General features: G+C 39.8%; 3 protein-coding genes across 3 annotated transcripts; all 3 read left to right on the top strand.

Annotated features, from left to right (window-relative positions):
* The first annotated feature begins 4365 nt into the window (after window positions 1-4365).
* On the top strand, window positions 4366-15375 carry ube2d2 (ubiquitin-conjugating enzyme E2D 2 (UBC4/5 homolog, yeast)). The gene is made up of 7 exons (XM_023395993.2): window positions 4366-4625; window positions 6370-6433; window positions 11112-11143; window positions 11473-11550; window positions 11726-11831; window positions 12299-12392; window positions 14035-15375. Exons 1-7 carry the CDS (start codon window positions 4602-4604, stop codon window positions 14078-14080), a joined length of 444 nt encoding a protein of 147 aa, XP_023251761.1. The 5' UTR covers window positions 4366-4601; the 3' UTR covers window positions 14081-15375.
* Window positions 15376-16654: 1279 nt separating this feature from the next.
* Window positions 16655-20156, top strand: zgc:110843 (CDGSH iron-sulfur domain-containing protein 1). The gene is made up of 3 exons (XM_023396022.2): window positions 16655-16828; window positions 18051-18253; window positions 19179-20156. The coding sequence occupies exons 1-3, from the start codon at window positions 16741-16743 to the stop codon at window positions 19266-19268; spliced, it is 381 nt and encodes a 126-aa protein (XP_023251790.1). The 5' UTR covers window positions 16655-16740; the 3' UTR covers window positions 19269-20156.
* A 1725-nt stretch (window positions 20157-21881) lies between these two features.
* Window positions 21882-24481, top strand: cxxc5b (CXXC finger protein 5b). Its single transcript, XM_023395893.2, has 2 exons — window positions 21882-22040; window positions 22881-24481. The coding sequence occupies exon 2, from the start codon at window positions 23065-23067 to the stop codon at window positions 23956-23958; it is 894 nt and encodes a 297-aa protein (XP_023251661.1). The 5' UTR covers window positions 21882-22040; window positions 22881-23064; the 3' UTR covers window positions 23959-24481.
* The last annotated feature ends 32 nt before the right edge of the window (window positions 24482-24513 follow it).

The following is a 24513-nucleotide window of genomic DNA, read 5'->3' as shown; positions in this document are numbered from 1 at the left end:
CGGAGGTGTGGGGGTGCTGGTGTAGCAGTGGTGATGGTGGAGTAGGGGGGAGGTGGGGGTAGACTCCTGAGGTTAGAGGGCGAAGAGACGCCTTGGAGAGAGGAGACGCGCAGGCTCTACCTCTCCAGGACGCCTCTGCAAGCGGTGCCGTGCAGCTGGCAACACCCCGGAATGGCGAAAGAAGGAACTCCCACGCAGAGTCACGCACACGCGGGATCTCACACTCACACACACACACATAGCCTACATATATACATATATATATATATATATATACACACACACAGAAACAGACAGACACACACACACACACACACACACACACACACACACACACACACACTCTCTCAGGCTCATACTGCCATCCTGTGGACGCATTGATTACAGGGCTTTCCCCCTTAACAACTCTGGAGTGTGTGTGTGTGTTGGTGCGTGTGCGTGTAACTGTACAGTAGGCTATTTGACAGAAGATCACGTGGGCTATAGGATAGTGCTTTCTTTTGTCATTTACAACCTGGAATAAACCAAAGGCTGAACAGCTGATAAAATGTCTGTAGAGTGTATTGGACATAATATTGATCTATGCGACAGAATGGGCAATGCGTTTTAGACAACAAAAACGTTTTTAAAGAGGACACAAAATGTCAACTGTGCACACTGTGATTTATTATTGCTCAGTACACCAGAAAACAAAATTGTTGGATGGAGAAGTACTGGGACAAAAAAATATGAACTCTGGCCAGAAGATGACGCTAAAGAAGAAGACATGTTGTTACCTCTGAGGGTCTCTTCACAACGCAGGCCAGTTAGTTCTCTGACTCAGACGGTCAGGCTGAGTTTTGCACAGTCAGACCAACCGTCATCAGTCTAAAGCACAAATTATACCTTCTGCATCTGCATAGCTGCAATGTAAATTTTACTTTTTCAGGCTCTGCTGTAGTTTGTGAGCCTCAGCTAATGAACCTATGCCATCAGAATAATCTGAAAGACGAAACATTTACACATAAAAATATACACATTAGTGCTTTGAATGCCAAGATTTTAACATGCTAATATCAGCATATAAAATTCTTCTTCTTGTGCCATTAAACTCAGAGTAGAGTGGACATGAACAGGATTTTGGTCAATAACTAAATAAACAAACAACTTGTCATAAACTGAACCAATTATTAAGTATTTGACCACTTTGATGGAATAGTCAAGAAAGAGACAGTAAATCCTCATCATCAATCATCCTATAAAACATCAGCAGTACCCTTTTTGAGAGCACTGACTGTTTCTTCATCCACTCATGGATCACTCGTCTATCATAGACAGACACGTCTTTGAAATTACAATTTTCCACATGTAATTCTTCTTGTCATGCAATTCATTTTTGCAATTAAAAGAATATAAGTTTTAGTTCATCATTGTACAAACCACAATTACTATTGGCTGTTTGTACAGCACTCAGTTAGATATGTCACAGCAGGAAAAGCACAACGGTAATTAATAATATTAATTTAGGCTATATATCATGTGTCTGCTTCAGGGCCCTGCTATTGTGCTTCTTGGATGACGTTATTCACATATACCCCTGCATGGAACAGAGCCATCCTCAATATTATTACATGTGCTTTTCCTGCTATGCCAGGTCTAATGAATTAGGAACAAAGGGTTTTAGTTCCATGGATTATAACGTCATTACAACTTCTTAACTTTTTAAAAAATCTTAAAATATCATTGTAACTAAAGTTAGACCAAAACAGGAAGATATAAACTGCAATATCTCCTGGCAAACTGTTGAATTGTTCAAATATGTGAAAATGGCTAGACTGTCCTTTGAATAACACACACATACTGTGGAAATGTTCCTTTAAAGTGCCAACCACTACTCAAACTGAACCTAAATGTTTCAAATAATGTAAGAACACATAATACCAGAATTGAGTGCAAAATTAAAATGATGGAAGATAGTAAGGAGGATGTGAAGATCTCAGGACAAGAACCTGCTTTAAAAATCCAAAATTTTAACATCAGTTCTTTACTTAATCGATAACCACTGCTGAGACAGTTTAATTTAACAATCCTTAAATATTATGCTGACCTCTGTGCTGTTGAAGAGAGATAAAACATATATAGCCTTTTAGTATAGGTTACATGAAGGCTGCAGCTAACAGTGACAATGCCTTACTGCAAGTCTAAAAGGACCATTGTAATCCAAGTTGTTTCTGCTGTTAAATTAGTTCATTATTACTTTGTGAGGAGCAGTAGTGTGTTATCAAATATTTCACAATTTCTAAATGGCAATTGTGTGGATGACATTCAAAGATGGTTTATTTGGCTTCTTATTAAGAGTGGCTCAATCATTCACTTGAATATTTAGGTACTAGATTATGTCGTCTTTTTTTAAACTTTTTTCTAAATTTAAATTTGTTCTGAAATAAATTCGTGATGAAATGCTAATGGAAATATCCTAATTTACCCTGATTCATTTTTGGCAGCAGAGTTAATATGAACATTTATATTTGCGGGATTGATTTACATATAAATGATGTTTATTTGACAGCTGTGCACTGGTGGTGTAATGGAAATGATCATTCATGTTTTCTTACTGCATTAACATTCAGATTTGTAATTAGTATTTGTACAATCTGAAAAGTGCTATGTTTGGGAAATAAATTGTTATTTTTTCAGGAAAAACTGCAGGTGAGCAGACGGACGTCGGTGAGGGCATAGGATGATTGCAGCGACTTGTTCGCGTCTCCTTAACTGTCATTTTTAAAAAGTAGTTCCTTCAAAGTTTGTGTTGTAGCTTCACCCTCAGGTCGATGTGCTGAGGTTAAATGAGTTCGGGGTTAAAGGTTTGAGTAACATATTCCATTTATTATGATACGCATACCCTTTACCGTACACTTTACACTTTTACTTGACGCGGTATGCTGGTCTTCCGTTGGCTCTACTTAACACCTGCAACTGGAAAAAACAGAATTTATATAACATACCTATAGGCTATTTACTAGCAATTACAAAATACTAATTTAACGTATTTAAAAATTACAAGTAAGATTTACATACAAACGGTAGTTATCAAGTCTCACTTACATACCGAATCACTACACCTCGTCCAATCAGCCTACAAATAAACCATCCTTGTGCCCACGATCTCGCGATCACAGTCGTTGCAATCATATCACTCCGCGCTGAGCAGACCCCGACTGTAGTCCATCTGCTTGACAACCCCTTCAAATTTGTATTATATCGATAAATCAGAACAGAGGACTGGGACATTTGTAACCAAAATCATTCTGCTGTTTGTAAATATGTAAATGACACTGCTACCGCGGTGGTAAACCATTTTAACATAGGTACCAAAACAGTTTACCTCATGCAAAATACGTGCTTGGTAGACATTTTGGCTCCGTCCGGGCCATATACACACAACCGTTCCGTCGCATGCATGGAGCCACAATGATGCCAGTTGCAGAACTACGTCGCCAGCGCGCACTGTGAGCACTGTACGTGCGCATGGCGGAGGGCTTTCTAGCATTAGCGCAGTGAGAGAGGCGTTCTATGGTTCCAACAATAAGACTTCCGGTTTTGGCGGCAGGATTTCACAATGAAAGGGTGGTGTTAATTTTTTTTTTGCAATTTTGTATTAAGTCGCTATACATACTAAATAATTAAATAATAATTTATTAGTCTCAGGAAAATAAATAAAATGCTTTCGTATGTCGAGACAATTAGGCAATTAGCCAATCAACAGATAATTATATACAAAACTCTTTACATAATGGCTCAATAGTTTAAATAATTTTTTTAAGCAAACATCAAACAGTCTCTAATTCTTAAGTTCTCAAGTTCTCAGATGTAATGATTTGCTGCTTTGCTTTGTTTTATATCTTTATGTTTGGGGTTTGGACTTCTGGTCGAACAAAACAAGTTATTTGAAAATGCCTCCGCCATTCACCAATTATTGTAATGGGCATTTTTCACATTTTATAGATCAAACAATTAATTGAGAGGATGACGAATGAATGAATAATTAAAGCAATAGTTACTTGTAGAGTAGGAATAGCATAGGAAAGGAGTAGCATTTTTAAGTAGCCCAGATACAATCTTCTGTGGTTGTTAATATACATGCGAGCCAAAGAATTGTACCCTGTGACTCATTTTGAAGGCCTTCAGTTATTTCTTAAGATGGTGCATTTTAACTGTGCATTTTAACTTATGCTGTGAAAGTAGCGACAAGCTGGATTTTTTTAAACATAAAATTTGTGCAGTTTTGTGTAAAATTAATGTTTTAGTCAGTTTAGATGAATGGTGATGATGCTTTTATTGTGAAGAGTTGAGTTCGGAAGTGTTGTGGTTGTTGCTGCTGGCAGAACACAGGCCGCAGTGATTTGGTAGCCGCTGCAGTAGGAGGAAGGACCGCGGTTCTACCCTTCTATCTTTCAGTTTCGCCTCGAAATTCTTTCGGTGGTTCATTACTGTAGTGATCGGTAAACTGAGTGTACAGTAACGGTGTTCTATGATAAGTAAGTCGTAGTATTACCAACGGACAGTGATATCAATCGCCATTTTAATCGCACGTTTTCCCTGACAGAAGCGCTAGCACAACAATGGCTCTGAAAAGAATTCACAAGGTAAGGAAGTGAACGACAAGGCCCAGGATTTCGCAGTTTCGTTAGGGATGTAGTTCCAAGGTTGCCTATCTGATGCTTGTTTGACGGGTTTAGTATACTGTGAATAATTAAAAAATATTAACTAAATAACTCGGGCTATGTTTCAACTGCCAGCTAACGGTCTGTGAATAGCGAGTGACGACAGTGAGAGCAGCATTGCGCCGCTTTTCTGTGTCCACCACTGCTGCCACAAATGGGCCAACTCAACCGTTGACTTACAACTAACCGTTAGGTTAGCTATTCTTGGTTATGTCACATGTGTTTATCGTCGATATATGTAATATGGGATATAATAAAATGTTTTAGCCAGCTCTGACTGTCGCTAGGTAATGATATTAGTAGTGTGTTAGCTCTTTCTGGCTAACATTATCTGTCCCGGTGGCTAACTCAGATAAGCTAAAATGTTCTCCTGATGGAGCTAGCTAACAACATTAAAGCCATATCTTTACAGTAAAGTAACGGTAGTTCCCAATGTTTTGGGAAATGTTTTATGCTATCGATTTGCTCCTAGTAGTTCCCTTGTGTAATAGTCTAGGTAGCCAACATTATTTATTACAGTGACTTAGGCTTGCTTAACTCGCTCCTTGATTTGACAGATAAGTTATCCAGCTAGCGTTAACGCTAACGTTAGCTTGATTTAAGAGGACACTCGCGCTTATTTTATTAAACCATTTGCAATTTCTGTCTCTCCTTTCGAGTTGATTCTTTGAATTTTCGAATATGTTATGGATTTAAGTAGAATTGCTACAGACTAGAGACACGGCAGGGCATAACCAACGATAGCATGTATTCCCAGTTTTTTTCATTATACAGCATTTGTAATGCAGATATTATATGTATTTTAAGAGGTATTGAGAGAATATGTGTGTTATTGTTTGTATTCCACATTATTATTGTTCATACTCGACAAACGAGCAATAACAAGGGAAACGCTAGAGATAATGTTAGCGGTGTGCCGCTGTGGTAAAAACAGGCCCCACGCGTTGTTCGCCTTTGATGACATGTTGCTGACAGTAGGCGAGCAGCAGGTCTTTATTAAAAGTTACAGTTTGTTTGATTGAATTAGCTGAACGGGTCCTGTTTTGTTGTTTGAAATTCTTCCAGTAACGTTAGCCCATGACACAGTGTGGCTGACCAGCCAGCATAATGTTTCTCTAACTTGACATCCTGAGCTGTTGACGATCCGGAGCAGATAGCATTTACGCTAAGCTAACATTTGCACCTCAACGTTACACTGGGTTACACACAACTAGCTTACACCCAGTTTACCATACTGTTTTGGTTATAGTATAATCCCTGCTTGTCATATCGTCGTGATCTCGGTTTGTCACATGTACTACCTGCTGTACCTGGAGAAATGCTATTACGTAATAGCGGTCACTCCAATAATCATAGTGTTGCTGGCTACAGTGTTGTGGTATCAGTAGGCAGTTCTTTTTGAGTTGTTACTGTTGTTGGGGGAGTTTGAAGCAGTTACAATGGCACCTGCCTCAGGAGCTGTTTGCAAACACTGGTTTAGTGAGCTATATAGAGGTTTCATACTAAGCATTAGTACGTAGTATTTAAATAATTTTTTTCTGTGATGTTTTTTGTCAATCCCAGCTGTGTCACCATTCTTTTTATTTAGGTTATTGTTTGGATATATTTGAAATATGGCACCATAATGCAGGACATGATCAACTCACTTGTCATTTGTTTGTCTCAGGAGTTGAATGACTTGGCACGGGACCCACCAGCCCAGTGTTCTGCAGGACCAGTAGGAGATGACAGTAAGTTAACATCAAAACCAACACTGTCCTGTTAGCTGTGTGTAACTGGGGCTCAAAATTGAAAGATACTCCTGGTTTACCCGTCCCTTATTTCATAAACAACTCAACCCCATAAATAAATATTTATTGGTCAAAATATATACAAATTACAGCATTTCTAACTTATTGCAGACTATGCACATCCCTTAAACTCTGAGCTTGGTATGAATTATCTCCAGCTCTATTCTCTCAGGTTAAATTTCATGGTTATTTTGTTTAATTAAGATGTATAAATTTGTTCTCAAAATTTTTATCACAACCTACAATTCAAATACATACATGGTTTTTAAGCGTAAGATTTGGAATTTGATACAGATAATACAAACATTAAGGAAGTCCTGTGTTTTTTTCTTTTAAGCAGATCCAGGAAATACCTGGAGTGCCTCTTGTGAAAATACTGGTCATTGTAAAAGTAATATATTCCCAACACTATTGTGACATCTGAGTTTCACTTTTGCTTTTAGGGCAAGTATGAGGTTAAGTCTCAGTTAGATGGTATTTTATTTTATTTTTTTTTTTTTACCCTATAGATATTGAATCAAAACTACAACCAAGAAGGCATTAATGAACTTAATGATTTTCTTTTCAGTTAATTGAACTATATGACATTAAATACATTTTACATACACTGTAAATATTTCCATGGAAACAAATATTTTATTTGAAATATTGTCATTAAAAGCAAGACAATGATGGAAAGTTAGTATTTCTAACTATTTGCACCTGCTAATTTCAACAATTGCCACATAACTCTAACAGAAATCATAGAGATCATATTTGTAGATTCTTAGCATTATTTTAATACCATCTAAACAGATGCATTATTTAAAAATGACAGATAAGCTTCTGTATTTGTCGTTGCATTTTGACAGATGAAAATAGCATGAACGTGGTTAAACCATAGTTCAAATACAGATACATGTAAAATTACTGCATGTTCTTTTTTAGTGAATAAGAAGGAGAATATTGTTCTTTAATCACAATCTACTGTATTGTAGCAGTATAGCTGCTGGCTGTGTGCAGACTGTATACAGTCTGAGAAGTCTGCAGTCTGTCTTTGAGATTGTTTCATGCTACCAGCAGTTCAAAGCTTCTCTTTAACATCCCAGCCACCTGTATCTCTGCTTCCATCATTTTTGTTGTTCACTGCTTTCTAAGCCGCTTTTAAAGCCCTATATCCATCTCCACAAACAAGTCACAGTGGACAGTAAAATCAGACACTTAAAACCTTCGTTTTTGTTTCAAGTCATCTGTTTACTTGACCTTCAATAATGGGTATTTACATACCAGTTTAACTGGTATGTTTTTGTACTTACAGCCAACATTATAGTCATTTGATGGTGTGTTTGTTGTGCATGATGAATAGGTAATGTCATTGGTGAATAATTTTACCTGATATTCAAGCGTACTATAGAGCTTTCAGAGTAGTCTGGTTGTCATAAATTGTGGAGACTGATAGATGACTGCTAAATTATTGTTAGACAAATGTTTCCTTAAATAGGCTTACAGCAAATAATTAGTTAGGCCAAAAATGATAAGGTGGGTGCCAGTCACCCTTTGTACATGCAGGGCAATAAAGTTTCTAAACAACTGCACGGCAGCCCTTTAATTTGACATCTTTCCAGCAGCTACCTTACTATAAACACACTAGCCACATGCAGTAAAAACTTGTTTACACCATTTGTGTCATTTGATTAAGATTATTTACCACTCTTGTATTGTGAAATGAAGGGTATGTATGTGTTGTGTAAGTTTATATTATTGTTTCTTAATGATAAAGCAACAGTGGATGTGGGGAGTATTTTTCCTCAGTGTAATAAGCATACTACAGTAGTTTAGGTTATGTTGTGGTGGAGCAACAGTAAAATCAAATGCAGTTCAGTACAATTGCCCTATGATAAATACCAGCTTTGGGAAGCTTATGATGAGACTGTCAGAGAGGTTGTGGTGGTTGATTGTTGCATTACATTGAAAGGTGAATCTATATATCCCCCTTACTTCACATCTCTACCCTCTGCCAGCACATTTATCTATAACAGGACTTGAAAAAGCTTTAAGCCAAAAAATAAATGTGCTGTTGAATTTGTGGATTTTAATAATAAAGTTTAATGCACAGACAAAGAGCGATTTCCATTTATCTTATATAAGCTTACGTCATTTTGTCTGTGACCTTCTTTAGTTAGAATAGAATTAACCATTTGCATAACTTAAACTTATTTAACCTTATTTGTGGATGGGATACTTTGTTTGTGAAGTAGATGTGTAATTTTTGAATTTACATTAGTGAATATTTTTTGTTCTGAACTGTTGTTCCGCTGTACTTTTTTTTTTTTTTTTTTTTTTACCGCTGTAAGTAACCCCAAACATGAACCCTTGTATTGACTGTGTCCACTGTACTGAGAGCCAGGAGACAGGTCACTTAATGTTGTCAGTTTTGTTTCTGAATAAAAACTATGCCCTCAATCAACACAGTCGAGTTCTGTTCAACATTACAGTCAATTACTTTTAAATATGTGGTATGTGATCACTTCCTTGACTGTGGTGACACTGCTCATACATTTTGGAGACTTTGAAATTGGGCTATATGTGAAGAAATAACCAGGTGAATCATACACAGTATTTCCAATAGGCATTGTTTTTTTTCCATAAAAAATGCTGCCATTATGGACCACTGGTCATTGTTTTTACATGTATTAGAAGTCATATAAAAACATCTCTGTATTTGTTAGTGTGGAATTGAGTGGTTGAACTAACTGTAACTAGCCATAGAGAGAACTTTCTATAAAATGTTTTTCATAACAATGACTAGTGTTAAACCAGATAGTATGTAACTTGCTGACCTGTGACATCAGATAACTGCAGACAGCATGTAGCTAACAAACTCAGTTGGCCTCATTTTTATACCAACGCATGACACGCAGAAGAAATCCTGGTTGTGCAAAATACAAATGTCAGATGTACACAAGCATTGATTTAACCATAGGTTTATGGACTTGTTAAATATATTACATACTGGCAGTCTGCAAAGGTTGACATAAACTAACTATACTGAGGAACAGGAATACTGTAGCTTCCAGTAAAGGGGTGGGCTGATGTTTATCATGAACACCTGGTTTTCACAACCACTATCTCATCTTTGAAGTTTGTGACATATGTAGGTACAAGCACATACATATTCATGGCTCATCAGGGCATCTCATGTTGACTTTAACAGAGAAAATTCACTGTGTATTTGTCTACTGTGCAGTTTGACATTATGACACAAATTTAAAAAAAAAACAAAAAAAAACATTCATTTATAAAACTTGTTCTTATTTTTATTTATTTATTTATTTTTTTTGCTTCATGCTTTTTTGAAAAGATACAATACAGATAATTCTTATCCCTGTAATTCCTTATTGTTTCTTTGCTTTATTAATCTATTTTTGATTTATTCTTTGATTCGTAGTAGTACAAATGCTGTCTGATCTGTGTATTGAATATATCTTCTTTCATTTCATCATATGCCAAAAAATCACAAATAACATTTGTCAAATTTCAATGTAAATCAGTGGTTCTTAAGAAGTACTTGCTGTAGCCAGAGTCTTTCAAAATTTATGAAAATTTATGTTTGGGGGAAAAAAATGTAATTAAGGCATTACTATTCCAGGAAAAATTCTTGTGATTTCTTTGTTTATATAAGGTCACATTTGAACAATAGATTTTTACCTCCCCGCAACAAATGTGCTCCTGTTATGTTGAAGTAAATTTTCAGAAACAGGTTTTCTGTATTTAATCGTTACCAACAAATATTTAACAGTATGAATGCTATTAGCACCCAGGCTTGTTTGGTATAATGTGTGTGTATATCTGAAGAGTTTGTCATGCCATTAAAACATCTTGCATGAAAACAATCAAAGTGAGCATGCATCCTGTACAGTGAGTCCAGGGATCAGATCGTTCCAGTGTACAGGCATTGATAAGAGGAATTAGTTGTGTCAGAGCTAAAACAGGTATCAGAATCTGATGGTTTAGAACTTGTATAAAATAAGAACCAGTTCTTAATCACCATCTTTATGTGATTTATTTGTGATTTTTATTTTATTTTTAACGTGCATGTGTATGGCACCTTTTGAAACAGCACCATGGGAAAAATCAGTAGCAGCAACATCGCTCTGCTCATGTCACTTCCTGCCATCCAACATCAAATAAACCACTTGTCTACAAAGTATAAGAAAGTTTTTCTTATAACCCGTAATGACTGTGGTTGACTTTTCATTTACATTGTCATTGTTTAACTGGTCCCTGTTCAAATTCTGCTGGTTTATGTTGATTTCAATTTGTTTTCTCTAAGCATTTCTATTACACCTCATGTCAGGATAACAATTTCCCCATAAGCAGTACTTTTGGTATTATTCATATAAAAGACTTTATATGATTGACTGATTTTACTGCCATTAGATGACCCTTTACCATTTACAAATTTTAAAAAATCTGTTTCCAAGAATATTTGTTCTGAATTGCACTTTATATAAGAGCCTGTTACTCAGCTGTACAAATAAACATGCAGACTTTGTGTGGCATTACTTCTTCTTACACTTCTCAGCCACACATTGTGTTCTTAGTGTTTCATAACCAATTTCTCTGTTTTTTGTTTCAGTGTTTCACTGGCAAGCCACAATAATGGGACCTGTAAGTATTGACTCAGTTATACCGTTATCACAATGCTTTCTTTTTCATTGGAACTAACACATGTAACTGTTGTGTCATTATTTTTTGACTTTGAATGGTGCTCATCAATGAATGCTCAACTAATGCGGTATCTGTAGAGCTAATGTGAACTTACTGTTTGCTTCATCAGTTTATTCAGTGAGGAGGTCAACTTTTAGTCAGCCAATGTTTTTTTTTGGTTGACAGCAGCCATAGTATTTAATTTTATATTCAATTTTGTATGCATTCCTTTGCCATAAATGTAATTCAGTCACTAATGAAATGAATGGGTTTCTTTGTCCCTGCATTAGAATGACAGTCCTTACCAGAGCGGGGTTTTCTTCTTGACCATACACTTCCCCACAGACTACCCCTTCAAACCGCCAAAGGTAAACAAAACATACCAAGTAGCAGTGCACATTAAAAAAGGAAAAGTCAGGCACCGTAGTGCTTCTTGTCTGATAAAACATGTCACAGCTTTATGTCATTCAGTTTCCTGTTCCTCTCAGCTGCCCCCCTTTCTCACCCCCACCGCCCACATCTTTTTTTTCCCTCTGTTTTCAGGTTGCATTTACCACAAGAATCTACCACCCAAATATCAACAGCAACGGAAGCATTTGTCTTGACATCCTGCGATCACAGTGGTCTCCAGCTCTCACCATCTCCAAAGGTAGGCCGACTGGCCTTCAGACTCTGAAGTGTAACACTGCACATACGGTTACAGATAAATGGCAGATGCTACTGCCTTTATAAACAGCATGTTAAGAGTGAAGGCAAAGAGGAAGCATGTCAGTTTCCTATTTAATGAAAATGCTTCCCACAAATAATATATTGCCCCATTCCATCCACAAAAGTCCTTGTGTGTCACTCGAGTACTGTCTCTGTAAATGTCAGCTTCAGCTCTTTTCATCAGTGATGGTTAGTACTAGACCGGCTTAAAAATGGTGTGCCTCATGCACAAGTGGTGTTTTTTTCTAAGATCGCTGTCACATGTATTATCAGAGTTTAACATTTTTATAGCCGTGACAAATGCACTACCTCGCTTCATTCTGAGGGTCATTTGAAGGAAAATGACAAAAATTCTGAAAATTTTATTTGTGAATTCTTGCTGTTCAACCTTTGCACTGTCCATTCCAGTCCTCCTGTCCATCTGCTCTCTGCTGTGCGACCCAAACCCGGACGACCCCTTAGTACCCGAGATCGCCCGCATCTACAAGACGGACAGGGAAAAGTAAGTGTTTCGCTTCATGTTTTGTTTTTTTCTTCTTCTATGCTTTGTGTCTCTTGTCAACATTAAACATGATGCTATGGGTTACCAGCCTTCATTTTTTTTTTTTAAATAATCTACAACACAAGCCAATCATATGTCAAGTCTCCTCTGGCCTGGGTGGAGCTGTGCTAAAACCTGTTAATGTTAGAAACTGGCTATTGATGAGCAGAAGCTCCATGATTATGTAAGGATTGCTGCCAGCACGGTGGAAACAGTGCAGAAATAATAATAAATGTAACTAATATGTGAAAGACAAAGCAATTGAACAATGTGGCTGTAGTTTGTGTCATCATGTGTCTGCAGAACACAAATAAGACTGATGGTCAGTCACCTACGTTTTTCAATTAAACAATGAAAAAGCTAGAGAGTCAAATGAGCCTTGTTGCTTGTCAGGACAGGAATGACAGATTCATTTATGTGACTTTGCTTTACTAATATACCAATCACTCCACCAATTTCTCACTGTTCAAAAGTAATGGCCTCTAAAAGTTTTATTACATTTTGTTACATTCATCCCCTGAATTTAGTCATGTGTCCATCTGACCTTCACTATTCTAGTTTTCCTCTGCCTGCTGCTCTGAAAGGACTAATATTGCAAACACACAATTTTACATCTTTCAGAGAAATGTCTAACCAGATTATGTTGTATTTGGTGTCACTAATCCATGTGGCTTTATGAATATAATGCAACTGCACAATTGTTACAATTAGGCACACTTCATTATGTTGTTTGTCATTTTAAAAAGTGGAAAGATTTTTTTCAAAAAAAAATGCAGAAAACTTTGGCATCAAACATAGTAAAATACACATATCAGCCTAAATCAGCAGTGTGCCATTACAGAGACTATAAAGACGGAAGTGTTTCGTGTTTTCCTTACAGTATCTGTTATCTGTCTACTTTAGTGACTCACTGCCAATACACACTTACCAGTCAGGATTTTTTTGTCATTTTTCTTTATATATTTATAGAAAATGAAAATATAATGTACCCTCGGAAAAACTAATAATCAGAAAATGTGGTATGTCTTCTCCTATAGAGATGCTGTATTTACATACTTCATAATAGTGAGTTACGTTTGGCATCCAGAATGGTTTTTACAGCAATTTATTTTCACTGTTTCCTCTGCTTCATGATGATTTTCTGCTCCTGGGACATGATGATGAGAAATATGGCTGAAATCCAAAAAGTACTAGATGTGTTGCTCACATATGTAATTTGGTATCTCCCGATATGATGTATCATGCATTTAACAACAAGCTTAATAAACAATCAGGACAGTGGATGTTTGCTATTATTTTAGTATTGCCATATCTGACTAAAGCAGCATGGTTCTTCCTGTCACTGATTGACCAGCAGCAGTGATTTCTGGCAGTTGCTGCAGTGGCAACAGGAAATAAAAACTAACCTGCTGAAAAATGTGTGCTCCTGTAGAGCCACCAGCCAGCTGGTCTCTCTGCTGTTGTCAGGGTAGCAGCAAAACTTATGATGTACATATAGAAAGTAATGGAAGTGACAGTGTTTCAACTTTCCTAATGATATGTAAGTCTTCACAAGGCTAAACATCTAACAATCCCCTTTCTGTCTGTCTCTGCTTGTTCACAGGTACAACAAAATAGCTCGGGAATGGACACAAAAGTATGCAATGTAGTGTTGGAGTAGAATCATGGCCAACCACCTCTACGACATAAGGTTAGGGGAGCTTCAGACGTAAAGAGAAAACAAACAAAAAACCATACAAACAAATGAAAAGTTTAAAACAAGATCTTGTTGGTTTCCATTGGAGTGCTTTCTTTGAGCCACGCCTCCCCTTCACCAGAGTACCTGTAAAACTCCCTCTGCCCCAACTCCCCACTTTGTCTCTCTCTCTCCTTCCTCTCTCTCTCTCTGTTTGACTCTGCTCCCTCTTCCCCTTCTGCCTCTCAGCTCACCTGCCCCCACCTTCCAGTGTACATATTGTCAACTTGCAATGGTAACACCTGTCTCCCCTACTCCTTTTTCACCTCCTCCCTCCCTTGTGACCTCTGACCCCATCTCCTGACTTCTGTATACCATTACATTTGTCGCCATGCAGGTTGGACTGTTGTGCCACCCCCCAAACCCCTCCTTTCTCCTACATGCCTGCATCCTCACCCATCCTCCCAAGACGTTAATCACTAAAATCATTCCTTTGAACATCTGTAAAACTTTGAGGGGACCTTTTTATTTCCCTATTTTTTTCCTTCAGGGGGGAGGGGGACAATAATATGGAGGGATTTTTACACTCTGCACCCTTTCTTGTTTTGTTTTCCTTATATTCTCATCTGTTGAGGTGACAATTCAAGAAAGAAGTTTTCGCACGCGAGTCGAAGGGCACTCTGTATTTTATACAATAAATAAAAAAAATCATTGCAGGCTATGTAAAATGGCCTATTTTGGTCTTTGTTTGATTCTATGAAAGGACTTGAATTTATCCCCACACCTCCTGCTCCTCACCCCCTCCTTCCCTCCCAAACCACCTTACCCAAGTTGACCCCTTTGTACACACATAAACACACATGCACGCACAACTGTAACCCCATGTCACCCCCACCACTACCACCACGTTTTCTTTATTCACAAAGTGGAGGTTCTGGACCAGGTATTTAAGCAATTTGTTTTTCTTAGTTTAACCTGTGTTTTTATTCCCCATCCCCATAACTCTTTAGGTTGCTTTTTTTTTTTCTTTCTTTCTTTTTTTTTTTTTTTTTTTTTTTTTTTTTTTTTTTCTTCTTTTTTTGTTTTTTTGTTTTTTGTTTTTTTGTTTTTTGCTATTGTTGATTAGAAGCTAACATCTTAAATGGCTATGGGACTGGCTTGGGCTCTGGGTGCGAGGAGAACCCACTCTTCTTGCACAAAACCTCTGTATATTGAATTACCTGAGAGGCTCGTTGAGCTTTGTGTGTTGATTAAACTGTGTAATAAAAACCCATGACTCCTGTGTAGACTCATTTTCAGGCCCTGTTAAAGGACGTACAGAGGTAAGAAAGGAACGTGAAGCCAGGTCACATTTGTGACCCAGTTCTACAGAAATTTGACAAGATGAATAATACCTGCATAACCATATGGGCTCAATGTTATATGATAGATAGATAAATTGTTAATAACAAATTGATTGTGGGTATTTGGGAATATCTGATTAATGAGTAATACTTCACTAAAATTTAAATGTTTTTTAAACTGTTCAGATGTTGTGGGAGATGTAGTTCCACATGTTGACTGTTGGCTGCCAGTCCTCCTTTGAGTGTGAAACAAAACATAAAATGAGTGTAAACGAACACATTCACGGAATATTTTAACTAATTGCATTAGTATATTATTGCTATAACCATTATCTTCAGTCATGGCACTTAACAATCCACTCATGTATACATATATACTTTTTCATTTTGGTGGTAGGCGGCTTTGTCGCCCCCTGGCGGTGCTTTTATATAAAAACATTGAGTGCATTAAACATCCACTAATGCCGATTCTGTGTTCATGCATCAACAATTAACTCTAAAGGGACACATCCATATTTTCTGCTAAATAAATTCAGCAAATTAAATGTGAAAATGGTTGTTGGGGTCATTATGGCATTTACTACTCATTAACTCCTACTTACATGTACTCCTCTTGAAAGGAAATGGAACTCACCAAAGCCTTAATATATCAAGATGATTCTCCTCCAGTGGAAACCTTTAGCTCAATCCGTCGTGCCCGAGTTAAATGACACATTACATATGTGAGTTAAATGACACATTACATATGTGTCATTTAACATCTTAATTGACAAGATAACGAAGCAGTTTACAAATGTAACATACAACATTTAATTGGAGCTTCGGTTGTTCATATCTCCACACTCTTTATTGGGACATGTACTTTCTTTGATACAATTGTCTTCCCTCAAAGCCTCAATAGCTACTCACTGAGTAACGCAAAGAGCTTCCACTGATGGAGTGTGGTTGAAAGGTCTGGAAAAAAAGTTAAGTGTACTAGACTCCACATTGACAGAGGGTATCATAAAGGTTATTGAGAAACAAAGAAAATTCGCAAATCTAACCTGAGAGTGTCTTCGCAGTTAGGTCTTTATACAACGCTGAAGCGAAGCCGGAAGTTTGCTGGAGGCTCGGGCTGAAAGCCTCTTGGTCTGGTAGAACGTCCCTGTCCCTCCTCAGGCTCTCATTGGTTCCTGCACAGTGACGTAGCAGATCGCGCACGGTGTAGCTATCGGACAGAGTTCAGATAAGACTCCCCGGTTGACCTTGCTTTCGAGAGCTGACAAGAAACAACACACGGTCCAGGGACAACATGACAACCTCGAGTTTATCTGCTATGCCGCAGCTACCAATGCCTCCGCTGCCCACATTACCCAGCTCGGGATTTAGGTTATCTAAAGGTAAAGTATTTAAGCTAGCTAATCACATGCTAGCATTAAATGCATGTTTTCGTTTCGCCGCTCAGCGCAAACTTAACGTCTGCGACCTAACGCTACCCAAGCCAAGAAACCCCATTTGTTGTATTGCATGGTTATATGGAGACAACGTCTTTTGAATGCAATGCACAGATCTCCACATGATAGATCAATTATTTTCTAAAGTTAGTTTCCTTTTCTCTGCATTGTCAATAGCCGTTCCTTAGCTGGCCAACAGCCATGTAGCTAGCTAACTGACCACTCAGCCAAGCTGGGATCGGCCACAGGTTATGTTTCCAACTTTAGACAGTCACTCAGATAGTTTTGGCGACTCAGTTTAAGCCGTGTGGAGGCAATCCCACCATCTTCAGTAGGAGTGTATGCATCTGTGAGGGCCTCTTGCCGCTCTGGTGAAGCAGCTAATCGCTGAACTTTCTGCTCCAGACTAGGGCCCCTGTTCTTCTTGTCCTACGACTCAACGTCATGTGATGCTCAGTGAACATGGATAATCCTCCTCATAGCCTCGTTAAAACCGGCAATTTCATAGGTCCTGGTAGAAAAGTAAAACCAGTGTACGTACCTCTCAAGCTGTTAGTTTTCTGTGCATCTAACAGACAGGCCCCTGTTCACGAGAAATCCTCCATCATCATCATCTCCCTGATGATGCATCATGCTGAAGCTGTAGGAAGAGAGGTTTATTTTGGGTCCAGGGTGTCAAACCTTTCTCTCATCTAGACAAAACTAAGAGAGATCAAATACCTTCTAAGATTTTTGTTATTGCACAGCTGGTGAAAGGTGAAAACGGGATTCAATGAATATTTTTTTTGCATCACTAAAGTGTAAGACTGTTTATATCATAAACTGATGCTATGTATGGCTGTGCAAGGATTAATTATTTTTATTTACTTTGAAGAATATAAATAAACTGACCAGTTTGTTAGGTGAACCAGTACAATCTGGTGCAATCCAATCAGAAAGGTGTTGTCTCTACTGGGGTCATTTTGGAGGACGTAATAAGTGGTACTGTATGATTTTGTTGCCTTTTATATTGAAAGGTGTAGCTCATTTGGTCCACCATCATCCATATTTGAGTACACAAGTAACCACTAGCTCTAACATCTTTAACAAAAGATGATGAGACAGGTGTTTTCTTTTGTAAAATCACCTTTCTGTATCTGTATGCTCACCATGACTGTGTTTTCTACAGAGCATTTGGTTGTAGCGGTGCCAGTCGCAGTGGTTGCAGCTGTTGGAGGCTTCCTAGTCAGCCATTACCTGAGCAGGCGGAGCTGTAAAAAGGGCCTGGTGAACACGTCCATCAGCAAAGACAGCCCCAAAGTGGTCCACAGCTTTGACATGGAGGACATCGGTACCAAGGCTGTGTACTGCCGCTGCTGGAAGTCCAAGAAGGTCAGGCCTTGTCAGTTTGTTCAGAGCCACTGATATCTTAGCTTGGTGTTTGAGGAAGAGTTTTGGACTTTCTAAGCCAGCTAAGCGATTTTATAAGGGTCCAAAATTCCCCTAACTTTCCTCGATTAAAAGTCCTTGTGCTGTTTGTGGGGTCAGACTTTGACATGTCATACTAGTGGGCACATCCCAGTCAGTGATATCACAGCTACGTGTTTGACAAACCTCATACTGAAATGTATTCCAACAGTACTACAATTCTTAAGTTGTTTAACTAATTGATCATTTATAACCATTAGGGATTGGGGTGCTGAGTGGAGCAGATTTTTTATTTTATTTTATTATGATCATAGAGATAAAAATTGATTCTCAGTCACCGGTGCTGAAGATAATGTCGCTAACATGTTCACTCAGAAGCATTGTATGTACTGCTGATTCTGTGCCACAGCTCTCGCGTGACTAAGTAGGGCTGTCACAAAATCAGATTGGAATTCAAATGAATTTGAATAGTAGATTTCTGCCACAGTGTAGAACTCAAAATACCACTTCTTATACACTGCTTCTCAGATGCTTTGGTGCCGTGGTTTTCTGCTTAGGATGCATTCGTTCGCTAGTGTCCTACATTATCGTAGCAACCAACATATCAATACCAGCTGCTTAGTTTACTGGTAGGTCAGCAGGGCACGCCATAGGTCAAGCTGATGGTGAAGTTTTAGAGTGCCCTCTGCTGGATCACAAGGCAAAATGCTTCCATTGTTGTGCTATAAATTCTCAATAAGAACAGTTCATTCCAGTTCAAATACTAAGTTTTTCCACATTCAAATGACTGTTTGAGTTTCGAATAGAAAGTGACAGTCCCAGTCCTAAGGACTTAAAGTTGATAAGAGTGAGTTTTGTTTTCCTCTAACGTTGTGTTCTCTCCCTGCAGTTCCCTTACTGTGACGGAGCCCACACCAAACACAACGAGGAGACCGGGGACAACGTTGGACCCCTCATCATCAAGAAGAAGGATGCTTAAGCCAACCAATCACAGATCTCCACCCTCTCTTGACTTCTCATGCAGCCGCCCCCAGGTTATACAATTGTTTACCATCATCATTAACAGTATCGCCCTAATGGTTGTGGTATAACACTGCTACAATCAAACAGTGGATATTCTTTGTAGCCCAGAATAGAGACCCAGAAAGTGCTGAAAATATTCAAAATTTTGATTCTTGACCTTCCACACTGCATTAGACAACATGACTTTGAAATCAAAGGTCATTTGAGGAGAGATAAGGAGAGCACTTTGACAACCAGCACAGTAAGACATGGAGGTATTGTGCCTGTGCAGTTGAATTTTGACATATTTAACCAGAAGGATTTGATCAATATTCTCATCACACCTGAAATATTTCACTGTGTGGGCATTGTGTCGTCATGTCTGGTGTCACCTGTGTCCCCTTCCTTCTTGACTCCGCCAGGTGTGGAGCAGGTGGTTGAAACATGTAATGAACTGGCAGCTCTTTGCCTCAGTCAGTATTTCATTGGAATTCAGCGCAGGCCTTATATTCAAATCTACAGACCAGAGTCTGAACACACACAACCCACATGAATGTTACATGCTTTGATTTTTGCACAAAGAGCTGCTTAGTCAGAGGAAACAGAAGTTTAGTTTGTCTTAAATTAAATAATAATCTCCAATCTTGAGAGCTGTTGAAACACTATCTGCTGTTTGTAATCACTTACTGTCTGCTTTCTGAGGAAACTGTTGTATTTAATCTGTAAAGTGTTCAAGGGTGAAAACTCTGCTTATAAAGGATATATTTTGCCTTGTCATCAGATTTATTTTCTACTGGCTGCGGTGTGTCTGACTTGATGAATCATTGTTCTGTATACTGTGAATAAAACTTGTTGAGTGATCTGATTTCTAAGCTTCTCTTATTTATTTTAGGGAGTGTTTCTTGCTACTGACCACAGGGGCCAAACTCTACATTTGTTTGTTTTTAACCACAGGATCAAATGCACTTCATTTAACCGCTTCACCTTTTAGCAGAGAGGCAGAGCAGTGTGTTTATGGATTAACAGTGGACAGGGATAATAAGTAAACAGGGCCGTGTGGTGCCTGCAGTGGGATCAGTGTGTATATGTGTGTGTGTGTGTGTGTGTGTGTGTGTGTGTGTTAGGCCTGGGCTGGGGGTGAGGGGGGCTGCGTGCTGCAGTGTCCACCAACACCAGTGGCCATTTTAAGATGCGGCAGTATTTGTGGTGACCACTAGAAGACGCTGTGTTTGCACGGATAGTCCAGGCCAGACGGTGTACGCGAGTACGGTGGGCCCCTGCTCCCATAGTGACACGCGCACGCACGCACACACACATAGTCAGACACGCACGAGGTATCTGGCTGCGTGCCAGATGCAACGGAGGACTCTCATAAGAGGTGGAGTGGACTCGACCATCCCCGTGTGAGGAGTCACCTTTAACAGACAGCTCAACAGTGTGTTCACACACAGGGACAATGTCTCTGCTGCGTGGACAATATTTACGTCGTACGTGCTTTAAAACCAGAGGAGCCTCAGCGTGGAGGCAGCACATGATAAACAGGCTAACATGCTCTGACTGCTAACTCACTGAGCCACTGTGTTTTGCCAAATGGGGAAAATGTTTTTGTTTTTTTCATTCTATAGTTATTTATTATTTTTTCTCCCTTTTATTCTTAAGCGTGGGCAACTTCATAATGTGACACTGAAACCCACCTACTGAGTTTAGCCTCCATTACCTGTGAATGATAGGACCTACAAGTAATGGAGAGGACACAGTGGGGATAAAACTGATCATTCAGAATATAAATAATTAAAATTTTCCTTCAGACACCTTGTCCCCAAGAGGGACAGAGAGTATGTTTGTGTTTATTTCCCTGTTGTAATCTTTTTTCTGTAACGCTAAACATCGATATAAGCTGTTCAGAGCCCTCTGCTTAAATCTGATACATTCACATCATACAGGGTTGTATTGTAAACATTCACATCTTCTTTTTAATATTGTTGTTAATTAAAAATGACAGATGTTTTATTCTACATCTGCTTTACACAGTCTAGAGCCCACTTTGTCATCACATACACAAGTTTATATATGAAAGAACAGGGATACCTGACATAGGTCTCAATCACAATGTATTGATAGGAGGCGTACTATGCATTGCTGTAGCATTAGATTGCTGTAATTGATGATTTCCTCATTAAACTAACAAAAAACACTTTAGCATATATTAGCATGTAATAATTCGTGTATTCGTCAACAGGGGGGTAATCAATGGACCAGTTGAAATTTTGATATTATTTTTATCTAAATAATTTTTTTTAAGAAATAGTTATAAGTTTTGTTGATAAATATGTATGATATCTCCGACATGTATCATGAAGGAGGGGGACTTGGTGTTTCATGGTCATTATTTCCATCTAACGCCCATGTTCATTGACACACTGAGTGTATGGGACGAGTCGGGCAGAGGGATATTTAATGTTGGGTTTAATTGGTTATAATACAGTATTCATAGTGACAGCTGTCGGTGTGTGTCGAGCTCTTCCTGTGCATATTATGGGGTCGCTCTGACCACGGTCTCGGCTGCAGAGTCCACTTCGCATTTTGAGCGACGCCCCCAAATTCCGTGCAGAGTGTTTGCAGACCCTCCGGGACGGAGAGGTGGAGGAGGAATCGGCAGCTCCACCGTCCATATACACTACAATCACCACGCCATTAGTTCATGACTTCATCATATCTTTGACAGGAGAGTTTGGACCGTATTTAGAAGGTAAGGGTAGACGTTTTGCCAACACTTCCGGTAGATTTTCGCTGTTTTTGTTTTGTCGCCTTTTCCTGCGTGCAGCGCCGTGTCGCAGCGACCACTCGGACTGTGGTCAGCTCGCCGTGGCGTCGGTCGAGCACCGTCTTCTTAGGTAACGTTAATTACGGTGAAATGATCGATCGGGCTCCACGATCGACCCATGTTAGGGTTTACACAGTTGTCCTGTAATATCATATATGTCCCGAGTTTAATCAGTGGAATAGTTTTTCTACAAATGTAGACACGGAATATAGCCTGGTCTTTTTTTATCCACAGCAACCGCATCGTTGCGCACCTCGCTCCTCGTCGTCGATACCAGACAAAAGACAGCCTGTTTTTTACGGTCCCCTGTTTAGTCTTTCTCTGTTGAGCTTAAGCTTTGGCTGGCACACATAACAGCAGTCGTCAAAATGTATTTGAAAAGCGCGCTCCACATTTGACCTGCGCATATGCGCATATCTTTGCATATTGTTGTCGCTCTGTTATTGATTGCATTGATATACCGTGAAATTCTTAAAGGGATACTGCCTCCTGTATGCGGAAATCACTGGCAAGGCATGCACTGTGTCTGATAGATGGCTCTGTCCACCTCTTTTCAAGCACTTTGATTTCTAAATCTCTATACATTTATGTTATATTTGTTTAAAATACAGAATCTCTATACTCTGATACTCTGACACTGTGTGTAGTGTCTGTGGCTGAGAAATATCCTCCAGTCTTATCTCCTCTGTTTACTCTCTTTCAGTATTCGTCTCTCCAACATTTCTATTCTTAACCTTCCTCTCTTCATCCCCTATTCATTTCTAGCTCTCCAGGACTCTGAGGCTGCTGCAGAGAATGGGAATAGGGACACAGGCCAAGGCTTGCCATTTTGGCTGAAGTAACAGCAGGACGGTTGTCAACCCCGCATCGGCGTCAATCCCCTTCTCCCTCACCTCTCCTCCCACACACACTCACACAAGGACAGACACCCCCACACACAGCCACTGCTATGTCCACCGCCGTAGACATCGCTGGCCCTTCCTCCCCAGACCAGGCCCACAGCAGCGCTAAAATCCCCAATGAGCCACTCAGACCCAGCCTTAAGCGCTCCAGCCACCCCTACAGCCTCTCCCATTACATCTCCACCCCTTCCCCGGCTGTGGACGTCAAAGGCCTGATCCAGCCCTCCCCAGCCCAGCAGCGGGCCGCCCAGCCTGCACACACTAAGCCCCGCCGGGCCCCCTCCTGGCCCGACATGTGGGAGTCGCCCAGCGGGCTCCACCTGGCCCATGCTGCAGAGCTGCTGATGCGCGCTGGGCTTCTGGCTCTGACACCCGCCACCACAGAGCAGGCCAGCCTGGGTGCACAGAGCAGCCAGCCAGCTAAAAGGGAGGCTGCAGAGGCAAAGGGGGGGAAGGGGGACGGAGAAGGAGGTGCGTCTGGACCTGAGGAGGAGGAAGAGGACTCCTCTGGATGTGGCACTGACTTCCAACCCTTCCTGGGTGCCTGGTTCCCCTTCAGCCCCGCTCTGTTCCCCCTGGCAGGTTTCCAGATGGGGGGAGGCCACTGGAGAAGTGCGGCCATGGGAGCTGAGGGCATCGAGGGGCTGGTGGCCGAGGGCTACTCTCCTGGCTCTCTGGGCGCGGGCAACGGAGGCAGGAGGAAGAGGAAGAGGTGCGGGGAGTGTGTACCTTGTCGGCGTCAGACGAACTGCGAACAGTGCAGCAGCTGCCGCAATCGCAAGAGGGGACACCAGATCTGTAAATACAGGAAGTGCGAGGAGCTGAAGAGGAAGCCAGGAGGCCCGGGGTTTGAGAGCAGAGTGTCTGGGTTTGATCTAAGGGGGTCCGACTTTACTTTGGGTCTGGCACAGGAGCGAAGCAACGGAGCCTTGGACGGATAGTAATGCTTGTGGTGGCAGCATTTGTCAGAGGATCCTGGTTGGATGATTGTTGAGCTGCAGTTTAATAAAAACACACGGGACACAATGTTAACACGCTCGGACTGTGGTTCAAAGATCTTCAGATCTTGTGTTTAGTGAGAAGCTGCAGCTCTGTTTAAGAATGTCCACGCTCGTTCCCATCCTTCCTTTTGACAATCAGTGAAATGGAGAGGAGAGAAAGAAGGATACCAATGTGTGTCAATATTTAGATGATGACAAAAATGCTGTAAATAGCCTGTAAATATCTGGAAAACATTATGTCTTTTTTACATCCCTTTCCAGTTTGGATGTGTTGTGTTTCAACATTTAAAAAAAAAAAAGGAGCCAAATGTTTTGTTTCTAATGGGGAGTTTTGATTCTGTTGTTCTGACGTCACTGCATCAGTAAGAAATGAATGAGTTCAGCTTAGGCTAAATTATTTCATGTGCAACTTGTACTGTATAGCTCTGTTTGCCCTTTTGAAATAAAAGAAATTGGCCATGTGTACTTGTCTACAGGCTGGGTTTATACTACATC

This window comes from Seriola lalandi, unplaced genomic scaffold, assembly GCF_002814215.2.
Source record: "Seriola lalandi dorsalis isolate HSWRI2012SDOR001 ecotype SW California unplaced genomic scaffold, Sedor1 jcf7180002054971, whole genome shotgun sequence".
Taxonomy (NCBI): domain Eukaryota; kingdom Metazoa; phylum Chordata; class Actinopteri; order Carangiformes; family Carangidae; genus Seriola; species Seriola lalandi.
Note: the sequence above shows the minus strand (reverse complement) of the source record. Positions and strands in the feature narration are given on the sequence as shown.

Bases quoted from the DNA above. Each gene is read 5' to 3' on its own strand.
- zgc:110843 (XM_023396022.2), top strand. From the start codon at position 16,741: ATGACAACCTCGAGTTTATCTGCTATGCCGCAGCTACCAATGCCTCCG. The intron at 16,829-18,050 runs GTAAAGTATTTA...TGTTTTCTACAG, and splicing joins GGGATTTAGGTTATCTAAAG to AGCATTTGGTTGTAGCGGTG. The intron at 18,254-19,178 runs GTCAGGCCTTGT...CTCTCCCTGCAG, and splicing joins GCTGCTGGAAGTCCAAGAAG to TTCCCTTACTGTGACGGAGC.
- ube2d2 (XM_023395993.2), top strand. From the start codon at position 4,602: ATGGCTCTGAAAAGAATTCACAAG. The intron at 11,144-11,472 runs GTAAGTATTGAC...TCCCTGCATTAG, and splicing joins AAGCCACAATAATGGGACCT to AATGACAGTCCTTACCAGAG. The intron at 12,393-14,034 runs GTAAGTGTTTCG...GCTTGTTCACAG, and splicing joins TACAAGACGGACAGGGAAAA to GTACAACAAAATAGCTCGGG.
- cxxc5b (XM_023395893.2), top strand. From the start codon at position 23,065: ATGTCCACCGCCGTAGACATCGCTGGCCCTTCCTCCCCAGACCAGGCC.